The sequence below is a fragment of the Neodiprion pinetum genome, chromosome 2 (genome assembly GCF_021155775.2).
Source record: "Neodiprion pinetum isolate iyNeoPine1 chromosome 2, iyNeoPine1.2, whole genome shotgun sequence".
Taxonomy (NCBI): Eukaryota; Metazoa; Arthropoda; class Insecta; order Hymenoptera; family Diprionidae; genus Neodiprion; species Neodiprion pinetum.
Window position 1 is genome coordinate 34,073,417 of NC_060233.1, and position 12,086 is coordinate 34,085,502.

Consider the following 12,086-nt stretch of genomic DNA (forward strand, 5'->3'; position numbering starts at 1 on the left):
GGAATTGTGTATACATGCATACGGCATATATTAATGTATAACTTGTAAATGTACGGCACATCACCTGACACATCCCCCCCAAACCTGAACGTAATTTTAGGTGCATTTTTAATTGGCGTTATACGGTGGTAAAAAGAAATTAAGAGAGTTAACGAAGTTGGAGACTGAAGTTACGTTGTTAATGACAGGAATGAGAAAATGCGAGAAAACGTTTTCAACACTTGTCCTCATAAAGATGAGGAATATATGCCTATAGGAAGAAAAAAATGTTTCATTCGAGATTTTTGGACTGGTCGGAGGTGAAACAATTGCCGTGGAGTAATATTTAAATTCGGAAAATACGAAGTTGTAGGGACGCAAATTCGTAAGAAATTCACGGTGGCTTTTACTTATTGATGAAGTTAATTTGCAAGCGTACAGAATAAAACCTCTGCGAAAGTATTATATTCATTACGAGCCATTTCGAGTCTCATTAATGTTCAGTCAAGTCATATTAAATGTGAATCCGTTGTCTAGAATATGGTAGACTCAAAAAGGATGGACGCGGTCTTTTACTCTGCAATGAGCATATAATTATAGCAAACTCTGTTGTAGCGCCGATTTTGGCACTGGCTAAGTGGCCGTACAGGGAAGTAAATTTCCAGAAAATAATCGCTCAGTCTTTTCGTAATCCTTTCTCTCTGCTCTGTAGTAAGTAATTTGTAGTTGCTTTTGGAACCCCACACGCTGAAAATCCTAGCGGCTAGCGGTCAAATGAAGTTTTAACCGTGGTTTTAACCAAGAAAACTAGTAACAAGTTGATTTGTTGTAACGTGAATTACGAGTCAAATGAATAAGTTACAGAAAGAATCAATGAAACATTGTCGCACTTATTTTATAAGTCTTTAATTGACGTTGTCCCTTTCTAAAGTAACGCTACTATCACATTGTGGTGTGTAGTAGAGGTACGGTATACTTTATAATCAACTTCCAAAAAGTTTCTCAACTGCTGTCAATCCTCAAGTTAAACTGTGCACGTCCAGAAATTTATGAGATATTTCATTAAATCTTGGGTTGAAGTAATAGTAATTTTTATTGAGTAACTCAACCTCTGCGACTTTTTACTTTTTCCCGATGGAAATTGTAAAAATAAATGTGTTAAAGTGGTCAAAAAATTTTAATAATCAGTGCACAACGATAACAGAAAGAAATGATTTGGGTCTTGGATAGCTCCGTCATATATATTGCAATACTCGTCTCACATTTAAGCCTGATTAATGCTTGATAATATTTCAGCTGAAAAAGGAATGAACCCTAATATGAATCCATTGGATGGTAGTGGCGTTGAAAAGAGGCCACCGGAGGTCAGCCAAACTTTACAAAATATAACTGCGATTCAGAATACTCAAAACATTGCTCAGAGTAGTGTTCCAAGTATTCAGCCGCAGCAGACTATTGTTGGTACATCATCAGCACTACTTGGTAAATCTGTATCTCTGGATCTTAATCCAAAACTATCTTTGATGAAATCTCCGAGCCAACCTGGGAACGTATCAACAGAACAAAGCAAAATTACTACAACGGTGATGTGAAAACTAATTTATAGTAAAGAATATTGCTGTATAAGAACATTGCATATCAAACGTTCTCGTTCACTTTAATTACCTAGTATTAATCATTGGCTTTGATCTTACAAAAAGTTTTCAATGTTATTGGGACAGAAATGATTTTTCAGATATTAGCTTTCAATGTTTCCATCTATGAAAATGTGAACAGCTGACAATGAAATTTTTATAAAATTATTGTAAGTTCGCAACAGCAAAGAATTTCGCAAAAAAAAAAAAACAATCATTATCTTCAGGATGGTTGATTCAGGTAGAAATGCGAAGCACGTTTGAAGAAGCTAATCTGCAAAAGATCGTATATATAACTTGAGAAAAAATTGAATTTAAGCTGAAATAATTACATATATATTAAGTGTTATTGAGAATAGACATGGAAAGAATCGTTGAGTTTAATTGAATATTGTCAGATATTGAAACCCATCATTCAATAATTGTTTACTCAAATATTTGGTACAAATCCCATCGGAATACAGACAAACTCAAAATGGTAGATTTATTGACTGGAATTTTAACATCTTATTACAGTTATGTCCTGTTGGTTCAACGGTAAGGATAATATCTCCTGGGATGTTAAACAGTGTTGAGAGGCAGAGGGACCAACCTCAGCAGACACCACAAATTGTTTCGAGTATACCTGCAACTTATCATGTACCTCGAGGTCCAGCTGCAGTGGCCAACATTTCGGCTCCTAGATCTACAGTTGCTACTCCAATTGTCAGAGCAAGCACCAGTCAGCCGGTACCAATCTCAAGGCCTGGGTATGTACTTTTTCCCATTATAAGTCTACAGGACAAGTGCTTGAATATTTGTTATTTTTTTTCCCTACCTCAAACCATACAAGTAGCAAATAAGATAATTTTAAATTTAAATGCTTTGTGTAAACTCCGTTTTTCTCCCTTTAAGAATGAATACTGTTTAAACTCATTATTGTTAAATTTAGCTCCAATAATGGATGTAAACATGAATTCTTTATATTATTGTTCTTGTGGTTATTATTCATTATTTTTCTGATAATAGTCCTAGTACAACATCGCCGAGCACACAGTGGCAGCCGAAAGCAACGTCCGTTGTATATGCTACACAGCCTCAACGACACATCGCCCCAGCTGTGAGTAGAGTTACGAAACCTGTGACTCCGGTGTATTCAAGCCAGCAAACTAGACTAATAACACCTCCGTCTGCGAGGCCAGTACAGGCTACTGTAGTTACGGGAGTTTCCTCTGCACCAGCTCGATTGGTTACACCTGTATTACAAACTAGTAGTACTAGTACTCGATTACCAGTTACACAGACGAGACTGCCGATACCGCAGATCAACTTGACCCCACAGCTTGGAAGATCCTTGGCTCAAACAATCCCGGTATTTCTAGTTTTATATATCTTATCAACTCAGTGAGCTGGTTTTTACTTTAAACTTGCAACCAATATTCTTAGAAAAATTGATAAACTATAAATTCAGTAATTGGTGCTAAAAAGGTTTTAAAGCGTTTTAAATACAGTCAATTCACTGTTGATTTCAGACAAATCAAACCAACAGGCCGTTGACCACTCCTGGAACAGTCAATCGAATGACTGTGTCTGCACCTGTGATGTCTACTACTAGTAGGATAGCTACAGCTGGATCTCTGTCAATTCAACCAAATGTTGGAAGACAGTTGGCAATTAACACAGGTGTGAGCACACAAAGTGGAACCGTTAGTCGTATAGTGATTCCTCAACAACAGGTCAGTACTTTAACCAATTATTCAGTACCTTATGGTTACAAATAATACACATCTTTTCTCAAAAAATCGTACTGTTTTCGTGATATTTAATTTCCTCTTAATGCCGCATTTAATTTCTGCATTTCCGCAAGCTCTTAAAACTCACTCTTTGTTATGTCATAATATTCCACTCTCATTGTATGTTTTATTCCATCCATCAGGTCCAGCAACAGCAGCAGCAGCAACAACAACAACAACAACAACAACAACAGCAGCAGCAGCAGCAGCAGCAGCAACAACAACAACAACAACAACAACAACAACAACAACAACAACATCAACAACAACAACAACAACAACAACAACATCAACAACAACAACAACAACAGTGTTCGCCTCGTGTTGTTCAGACAGTAACTTCCCTTCCGAACATTGGCGCAGTTGCCCGTGTCATTACGACAACAGCTAATGTCTCTGGTATTCCGAGAGTAACGCAGCAAAATTCTCCATCAGTTGCACGTATATCTGGAAATGTTATGCCTCTGCATCCTCTACCGATGTCTTCAACGAGAGTTATGCCGGCTGTTGTTAAGACTACTCAATCAACAGGCTTACCTCAAACTGTTCAGCTTAAAACTTCCACTCAACAATCTGGGCTAAGAGTTTCAACAAATACAGCAATCACTGGCACCGGTGCGACACACTCAGTTCAAGGTCAATACTTGCACTCCCCACAATCCACTACTTATTACTCATTTGAAGCTTCTGGTAAGTGTGTAGTTGATTGAGTTGGATTTCAGGGTGCGTGAAATGGATTCTGATTTCATGTTGTTTGGTTCATATGATGTACTTTACATGCAACTGGTAGGTTGTATATCAGTCAGCCATTTGCTTAGAGATATTATAAAATAATATATGGTGTTTATTGAAATTCTATAGCACTTGAAATAATTAGAGATTACAATAATTTATTATAATAAATATGTTATTGGATTGTTTTTGTAATTTTATTATATCTGTAGGCACATATGCTCAGTATCGTCAAGCCTCTATTCAACCGGTTAGACTCCTGGTTGAGCCAGGGTATGAGGAGCCGCACGTTAAGCCTAACGCTTCGCCTAGACCAAGTATATTAAGGAAACGAGACCATGACAGCTCGCCTGCAAAAAGTAAGTCACAATATTCAGGCTCCTTATATTTACTCAGTCATTCTGTTACATTAATATTTCAAATTTTACTGTACTTAAGTTTTGCGAATGAACATGCTCACGCTTTGCTTTGCGCTTTGTGTATACAACACATCTATTCTGATTTTTTACAAATACCTCGTTAATTAAAGTTTTTGGTAAAGGACTAATGACCTCTAATCATAGTTGTCCAGTTTTGTTAGGATGTATTTCATATAATTGCGGAATTGAGTCATTGTTTTGCCATGTAGGTGCAGCTAAGAATTTAGTGCCTGTGTTGGCATCTTTACCTCCAGCAGTACCAACCTCGAGTCCGCCTGGTTCTCCAAGAGGAGATCGGGACCCTGGTGGTTGTCAGAGTTCTGGCTCTACGACTGTGTCAGCAACTTCATCTCCTGGCTTGGATGAAGAGCCTGAACAATCAAGAATCACTATAAATCCTACGGTTGAAATGTCACCACGAAAAAAACCCCGAAAACAACAACTTACAGGCGTTGAATTGACTGAACCAAGGTGTACCGAGGAAGAGATGCAATTTATTACCGAAGAGAAGATTAAGAAAGAAATTAAAACAGAAACGAAAGATAAGGTGAATCATGATAAAAAACAAAATTCTAATAATCAACAAGATCATTCGTTCAGTACACAGCAACAATCTTCTGCACCTGTTAGAAGCCGACCAACACCATCATTGTTAGGTAAGATTGTGATTTCAAAGTTACTTGATACTTCTCACAAACATCCTTCACTTCACCGACTTTACGTGGAATCCAAGATGTGAGGCAAAAAAGTGAGATTGCATGATGTTCTAGTGTAGACTGTTTCATTTGTAGATTGTAAAATTGGTTTGTTTTGTTCTCTCTGGTTTAATCAAACTAAAGGATCGTCATGGAAAAATAGATGCGATAGCAGATTACATCATTATCGAAGACCTAGTGACGTGCGCCCGCGAGAAGAGCGTAGACCAACTGTGGCTGAATTGGCGCAACAAAAACATGTACTGCAGAAATTGAATGGTTGGAAAGTGTATCATCTCACAACACAAATGGAGGATTTAGCAGATCTTGAAAAACAAGTATGCAAGGACAATGTTGGATATTGTTCATGAAACAAATTTTAAGCCCTTGAAAAATTTTTAACTAAATGCAAAGCGTACCAGTAAATAAACAAATTTTTGTAGGTGCATGAAAAATTGAAGTCAACCTTGTCAATGCTGGAGTCACAGCAGGGTGGCCGAGGAAGACAGGAGGAAGGATTGGAGCGTGCCAATGAATTGATAAAGGGAAATATGCAGCGGAGTAGCTTAATTAGTGAGGGGATGAATGAGGCTCGTACGCAGCTTGTAGCAATTTTTCAGCACAAAAGCCATGTTACGGAGATTTTGCAACGTTGTGGAAATAAACGAGCTCAGAAAAAAAGGGACAAGTAATGTTAACTTCAAACTGTAAGTTATCTATGTCAGAATTGTTAATACTATCGAAAGCTTCTTAAAGAATCAGGTTCTATCACAATACCTATTTTTAACCGTATCGTATAGAATCTATATTATGTGAAATAAATAAATGGTTTTATATGTGATAAGGTATAGTTATCATTACGAATTGGCAAATAAGAAATGCTCTGTTATGATTAAGATTTATGTAATCGGGTTTCTACCTTAATAAGCTTAAAAACGTAATGACAAGTATAATGAAACTAAATCCCTGATTAAAAAATTTTTTTAGATTAGATAGATGTTAGATTATGTAACTCTATGAGACATCTGTACATAGGTACATCACGTAACTATAGAAACCGTAATAACTGGTTGCTATACACAATTGCTATCAGTCTCCTACAGCGTCTACTCATCAGTCAACCTCATTAATTTATAGTCCATCTGAAGAAGAAAAAGAAAAACCTCTGTTATTTCGTGATTAAATATTCGCGATGTGGTGGGGCTACAGTCAACCATTGGACCTGAGGCAAGAAATAAAGGAAAATGAAGATGATAGTTTAGATGTACCTCTGGAAGTTTTGATCCTAGGTTCGGGGGATGCTCGTCATATCGTTAAAACTGTCGCATCAGCCTACAAGCACAAAAGACGCTGTATCAACTTTCATGTAATAGAACCATTTCTGGAACAAATTGCGAGATCTATTCTGCTTTTGAGTACCATCCTTGAAGTGGGATTAGGTGAGCTTAGTAGAAAAAGTAACAGTTTTAGGGATGTATTATAGTCCATTCTATATGCAGTGAAAAAGCATTATTCTTCGAGAATAATTCCCTAAAACGCGTTGAGAAAATCTAAACTTTGATGTTCTAAGAGTTATTAAAAATTTTTCAACAAAGTGTGAAAATTTGTATTAGTTTGAACAACTCAACAGATAAGGGATTCTTAGCCTTATATATTGAATTTTACACTTCCCCATAACAAAATATTCCACTAACGACATATCTATCAAACACGGAATATGCCCTATCAAATATATCTTATTTCCTACTAAAGGACTGCAAGAAGCTACAAGATATTACTTGGAATTGATGGGAAATACACTATTAAGACCAGCAACGGCAAAATATTTAGTGCAGCGAGTTCAAAGCTTGATTGATATTCCAACACAAAGTGTGAACTGTCCGTGGCTGAACTTGGAAAAGCTTAAGCACAAGGACAGAGATAGTTTGGAATCAATTTTCAAGTTTGTACCAGACTTGATATCACTACTTATCTTAACATTGTCCTAATAAAATCAGATGTAACTTTTTTCTATTACGTATGTACATACATCTATAGGTTTTGGAAAAGAGCAACTTGCGAAAGCATTCCTATTATGGAATATTGGGATCATAGAATACGAAAAGCATTAGAGGTACGATACGATTGCCGAGAGGGTGTTTTTGACTGGGATTATCACATGGTATTGAAGTATAGAGAAAATACCAATTTAACGCTCCACGAGTACAGGTCGACCTTCAGAATTTATGACAATTATGTACTTAGCTGAGCACTTTTCACAAATTTTAGTGTTAGCACGTGAATTCTTAGTGTGAGCAACCTGAATTTAAACGAAAATATACATGGATTTTTTCTGTAGATTTTGGAGAGGCACCGGTATTGCTTTCACATGGATCGAAGGTGAGCCTGCAAGAAGTAATCCCACTCTCATCAACAACATTATAAGTCATGGGAAAGGGTTTATACACTACGCCTACATGGGAGACATTAATGTTGGGCCATACTTCACATGGAGTTTGGGAAGTGAAAAAAAAACAGAGTAATCGAGCACAAATTAATAAATCAATTTACAGGTGTAACTTGAAACTAAACTATAACTTATCTATGGTGTCAGTATACCATTAAAATCTATATATACACAATTGCCACCAGCTACTGTAATTGTTCAGATTCTTCGTGTTTCCCATTACTGACAAAATTAAGAAGAAAAAAATGGAAGGATCTTTATTGGATAGTTAAAATTGAAGGAGAAATTTCTCGCAGTCTATGAATATTAGGTTAAAATCACCAACACCCTAAATCGTATTGTTAATTTGTAATTTAAATACTTGACAGAAAACTGAGAGCCACCGACATTGCTGAGCGTGAAGTTATGCGTGCTATACATGAAACTAGAAGTAATGAACCCATGTGCGATGATGTGGTTGCTGCTCATCGTGATCCCTCTCTTCTGAATGCAGTAATAATAACAGAAATACCAAACAATGATATTGAACAAGAGATATGGTCAACGGATGACGAATTTAATCGTCAGAAAAAAAAAATTATTTGGAAAAATATTCCGGATTTCAAAGTATGAATCTGCCACGTTCTATGTATCATACCTGAAAAAGTGTTTCACTCATAATATACGCACTCAACCATGAATGGATTCATGAAATTTCACTTGTTACACTTACAGGTAATCTTCCATCCATTGACAGCCATTGATAAGTATAAAAACAAAAAGGAATTTATACAAAAATTTGACCTGATCTGGATTGCGCATAACATGACAAAACATTTACCAAATGTGATACCGATGGCAAAGTTACATGCAAAAATACTTGTAGAATCACGAAAATTTATGGTAGACTTGCGAAATGAGGATTTGGAGAAATTTACGAAAGAATTGATTGATGAAGCAAAAGAAAATGGAATGGAGAACATACATACGTTTGATTCGAAAAAGGACAATATAGCAAGATTTCTGAAACGTAGTGTAGTAGCACAAGAAATACTTTAATTTTGAGAAGTTGGGTTTTTTATACTCCAGAAGAGGCTAACATTTGGCCCCTTCCATCACACCAATTGACCGGTATAAAATAAACGATCATATTTTTTTGAAAATATTGTTATGACTTGTCACGTGCACAAACATTAAAAAATTAATATTCACAATTATTCCCACAACTTTTCATTTGCTCTCTCGATCTTGAATTTTCGGAGGCATAGAATCGAAACGCTGTTTTAGATAGTCGCAAGTGAAGTATCTACGTTGGGTAGAGAAGCAGAATTATTTTTCGAAAAGTTTTCGTATGGAAAAAAATTCAGAGTAACTGTAACACATCACGGATGCGCTAAGTTTGATTGAGATGGAATGGGATGCTCCGTATATGAGACAGTATTTAACGCAATGTCCTGATTTAAAGACCTAAAAAGGTGATTGTCGGCGATTTTTTTTTTTTTTATAGGGCGAGATAGAACGAAGCTTCTTAAAACTGCGAATGTATTTCAACACACATTAGAAAGGTGCGGGCAAAAATTTTTATCATCCAACTGTCGCAGAACGGCAGCGTTAGCTGATCCGTTAATTGAAGAATATATCTTTAGTCAACGGCTGACCATCGAAGGGCCTGGCCGCGTGAGTCTGGAGTTGGCATGAAAAATAAAGTGCGTATTTCTTGTCTGAAATGTAAAAACTGAAATCATCATGCGTCATATCATTTCATCATACATCATACATCATGCATCGTACATAGTATTAAAGTTCGAAACCATAGTTTGGATGTTCGGATGTTCAGAAAGTGACGTCACCCAAAATTTTTTTTCTCTTGACGTCATCGATCTATATAGACGAAAATCAGCGGAATTCCTCAGTCTGGAAACGACTGTGCAGTGGAGTGGACGTGCGAGAATCGCGCTCCCCAGATTTCGAGTACCGGGTTCTCTACCTCCGTGGGTCCTGCACTCCGGGTCCGCTTCCTGGTGCAACTCGAGTTCCAGGACAAGCGCTCCGTAGCTTCTATGCTCCAGGTCCGCTACCTGATGAAATTCGACTTCCAGGTCATGCGCTCCGTAGTTTCTGCGCTCCAGGTCCTTGACCTGGTGACTTTTGACTTTCAGGACTAATTTTCCGTAGTTCTGGCTGTCCAGGTCCGCTTCCTGGTGAAACTTGACTTCCAGGACAAGCGCTCCATGGTTCCTGCGCTCCAGGTCCGCTACCTGGTGAAACTCGACTTCAGGGACACGCCGTAGCTCATTTTATAGTATTTTGTCATTATCTTCTTGGTAAAATGTGTAGAAAAAAAAATTATATAAATCCTTACACAATATTTTTGATGTGTTCTAATACTTAGAATATTTATTAGTATTCGAGGTATAACCCGAGGTGGTTAGCGGTGGTCGTCGGAGGTGGTTGGCGGTGGTTGCGAGTGATCGCGCTGGACGAGGAGGAGGAGGAGGAGGACAAGGATTTGTGTACGGTAAGTATAGCATTTCTATAGTATTTAATGGTAATTGTTATTATATTTTATCTACAATTTTTCAAACTTGTCACGTTTACAGTAAATTCTTTCAATTCATTTTTCGCGCAAGCCAAAATTCAGTGACTCACAATGCGCTAACAAAATTTCTATAATTTATTATAATTTTCTCATAATCTTCTTGGTCAAATGTGTCGATAGTAAAATTATATTAATCGTTAGACAATATTTCTGCTGTGTTCTAATACTGAAAATATTTATTAGTATTCTAGGTATAACCCGAGGTGGTTAGCAGTGGTCGTTGGAGGTGGTTGGCGGTGGTTGCGGGTGATCGAAGTGGACGAGGAGGGGGAGGACGAGGAGGACGAGGATGTCTGCACTGTTAATATACCATTTATGTAATATTGAATAGAGCAAGAGTAGGAGTAGGAGTAGGAGTAGGGGTAGGGGTAGGAGTAGGATCAGGAGTAGGAGAAGGAGTAAGAGTAGGATCAGAAGTACTCCAGATCCTACTCCTACTCCTACTCCTGATTCTACTCCTGATCCTACACCTACTCCCACTCCTGATCCTACTTTTTCTCCTACTCCTTCTCCTAGTCCTACTCCTGACCCTACGCCTAAGCCTGATCCTACTACTGATCCTGCTCCTACCCCTGAACCTACTCCTACTCCTGATCCTACTCCTACGCCTGATCCTACTCCTGATCCAGCTCCTACTTCTACTCCATTAAATATCATAAAAATGTAATACTTGCAGTCCACAAATCCTTGTCATCCTTGTCCTCCTCCTCCTGGTCCTCCGTCTCGTTCACCTCGATCACCCGCAACCACCGCCAACGACCACCGCTAACCACCTCGGGTTATATCTCGAATACTAATAAATATTTTCAGTCTTAGAACACATCAAAAATATTGTGTATGGATCAACGTAATGTGTGATTGATACATTTTACCAAGAACATTATTTATCAGCGCATTGACAGCTACTGAAGCTGGCCTTGCGCGAAAAATTGAAATAATTTGTTGTAAACATGACAAGTTTCAAAAATTTTTGATAAAATACGATTACAATTGCCATTAAATATCATTGAAATATTATACTCACTATGCACAATTAGTAACATGGCGGCACGCGAAAAGAGCGTGGGATCAACGGAAAAGAAGTTACGGAGGAAAAAGCACCTGCTGAAAAATGTCCAAAACAAAGGTTCTGGTTTTGTGGCTGTAAATTTTGATCCGCTGCTCGCAGCGTATCGGGACTGCGCTTAATCGATTTGTCTCGCGAAATTACGTCGGAATAGTGTCAGAAAGAATTTATTCCAGCACTTTTCAAAATCGCGGAAATTTTCGCCAAAAATGCAAATGGGTTAGCCTTACTTTTTTCTTCACATAACACTCACGATGAGGACAAAGGACTGTCCAACAGTACTTCTGAATGGCCAACCTCTCCCAGTTGTCAACGAAGTGAAATACCTGGGCATGCACCTCGACCGAAGGCTAACTTGGACCAGCCACATAAAAAACAAAAGAAGACAGGTCGACCTCCACCTACGGAAAATGTATTGGCTAATAGGCAAGAGATCGAAATTATCTCTCCACAACAAACTACTAATCTACAAAACGATACTCAAACCTATATGGACCTACGGGATACAACTATGGGGAAGTGCAAGTAATTCGAACATTGAAATACTACAACGATTACAAGCTAAGACTCTTCGCGCCGTCACAAATGCCCCGTGGTACGTCACCAACGCCAGGCCGCACAAGGATCTTGGTGTAAATACAATAAGAAAAGTGGCATACGAACAATGCACACGCTACGAAACTCGACTCGCCAACCACCCAAACCTGCTTGCATCAAATCTCCTTGACCGGAGAACGATCTCGCGAAGACTCAGGAAACTCAAAC

The 12,086-nt window shown here is 38.0% G+C and overlaps 2 protein-coding genes and 1 long non-coding RNA gene across 4 annotated transcripts; 2 read left to right on the forward strand and 1 right to left on the reverse strand.

Moving 5' to 3' along the window:
* Positions 1-715: 715 nt before the first annotated feature.
* LOC124211267 (histone deacetylase complex subunit SAP130-A) lies at positions 716-6,122 on the forward strand. 2 transcript variants are annotated; one of them, XM_046610152.2, is made up of 10 exons: positions 716-944; positions 1,276-1,562; positions 2,130-2,362; positions 2,622-2,964; positions 3,125-3,328; positions 3,529-4,075; positions 4,330-4,476; positions 4,746-5,192; positions 5,376-5,569; positions 5,675-6,122. In XM_046610152.2, exons 2-10 carry the CDS (start codon positions 1,287-1,289, stop codon positions 5,921-5,923), a joined length of 2,640 nt encoding a protein of 879 aa, XP_046466108.1. In that variant the 5' UTR covers positions 716-944; positions 1,276-1,286; the 3' UTR covers positions 5,924-6,122. The 2 variants fall into 2 exon arrangements, with proteins under 2 accessions (XP_046466108.1, XP_046466109.1); XM_046610153.2 differs by having other exon boundaries at positions 3,529-4,021.
* A 115-nt stretch (positions 6,123-6,237) lies between these two features.
* Positions 6,238-7,667, reverse strand: LOC138190441 (uncharacterized). Its single transcript, XR_011176394.1, has 3 exons — positions 7,553-7,667; positions 6,500-6,563; positions 6,238-6,373 (listed from the first exon to the last, which is right to left on the reverse strand). It is a non-coding gene; the product is annotated as an uncharacterized lncRNA (long non-coding RNA).
* Dnaaf3 (Dynein axonemal assembly factor 3) lies at positions 6,296-9,017 on the forward strand. Its single transcript, XM_046610156.2, has 6 exons — positions 6,296-6,670; positions 6,984-7,173; positions 7,269-7,439; positions 7,570-7,749; positions 8,046-8,283; positions 8,392-9,017. The coding sequence occupies exons 1-6, from the start codon at positions 6,424-6,426 to the stop codon at positions 8,713-8,715; spliced, it is 1,350 nt and encodes a 449-aa protein (XP_046466112.1). The 5' UTR covers positions 6,296-6,423; the 3' UTR covers positions 8,716-9,017.
* Positions 9,018-12,086: the final 3,069 nt, after the last annotated feature.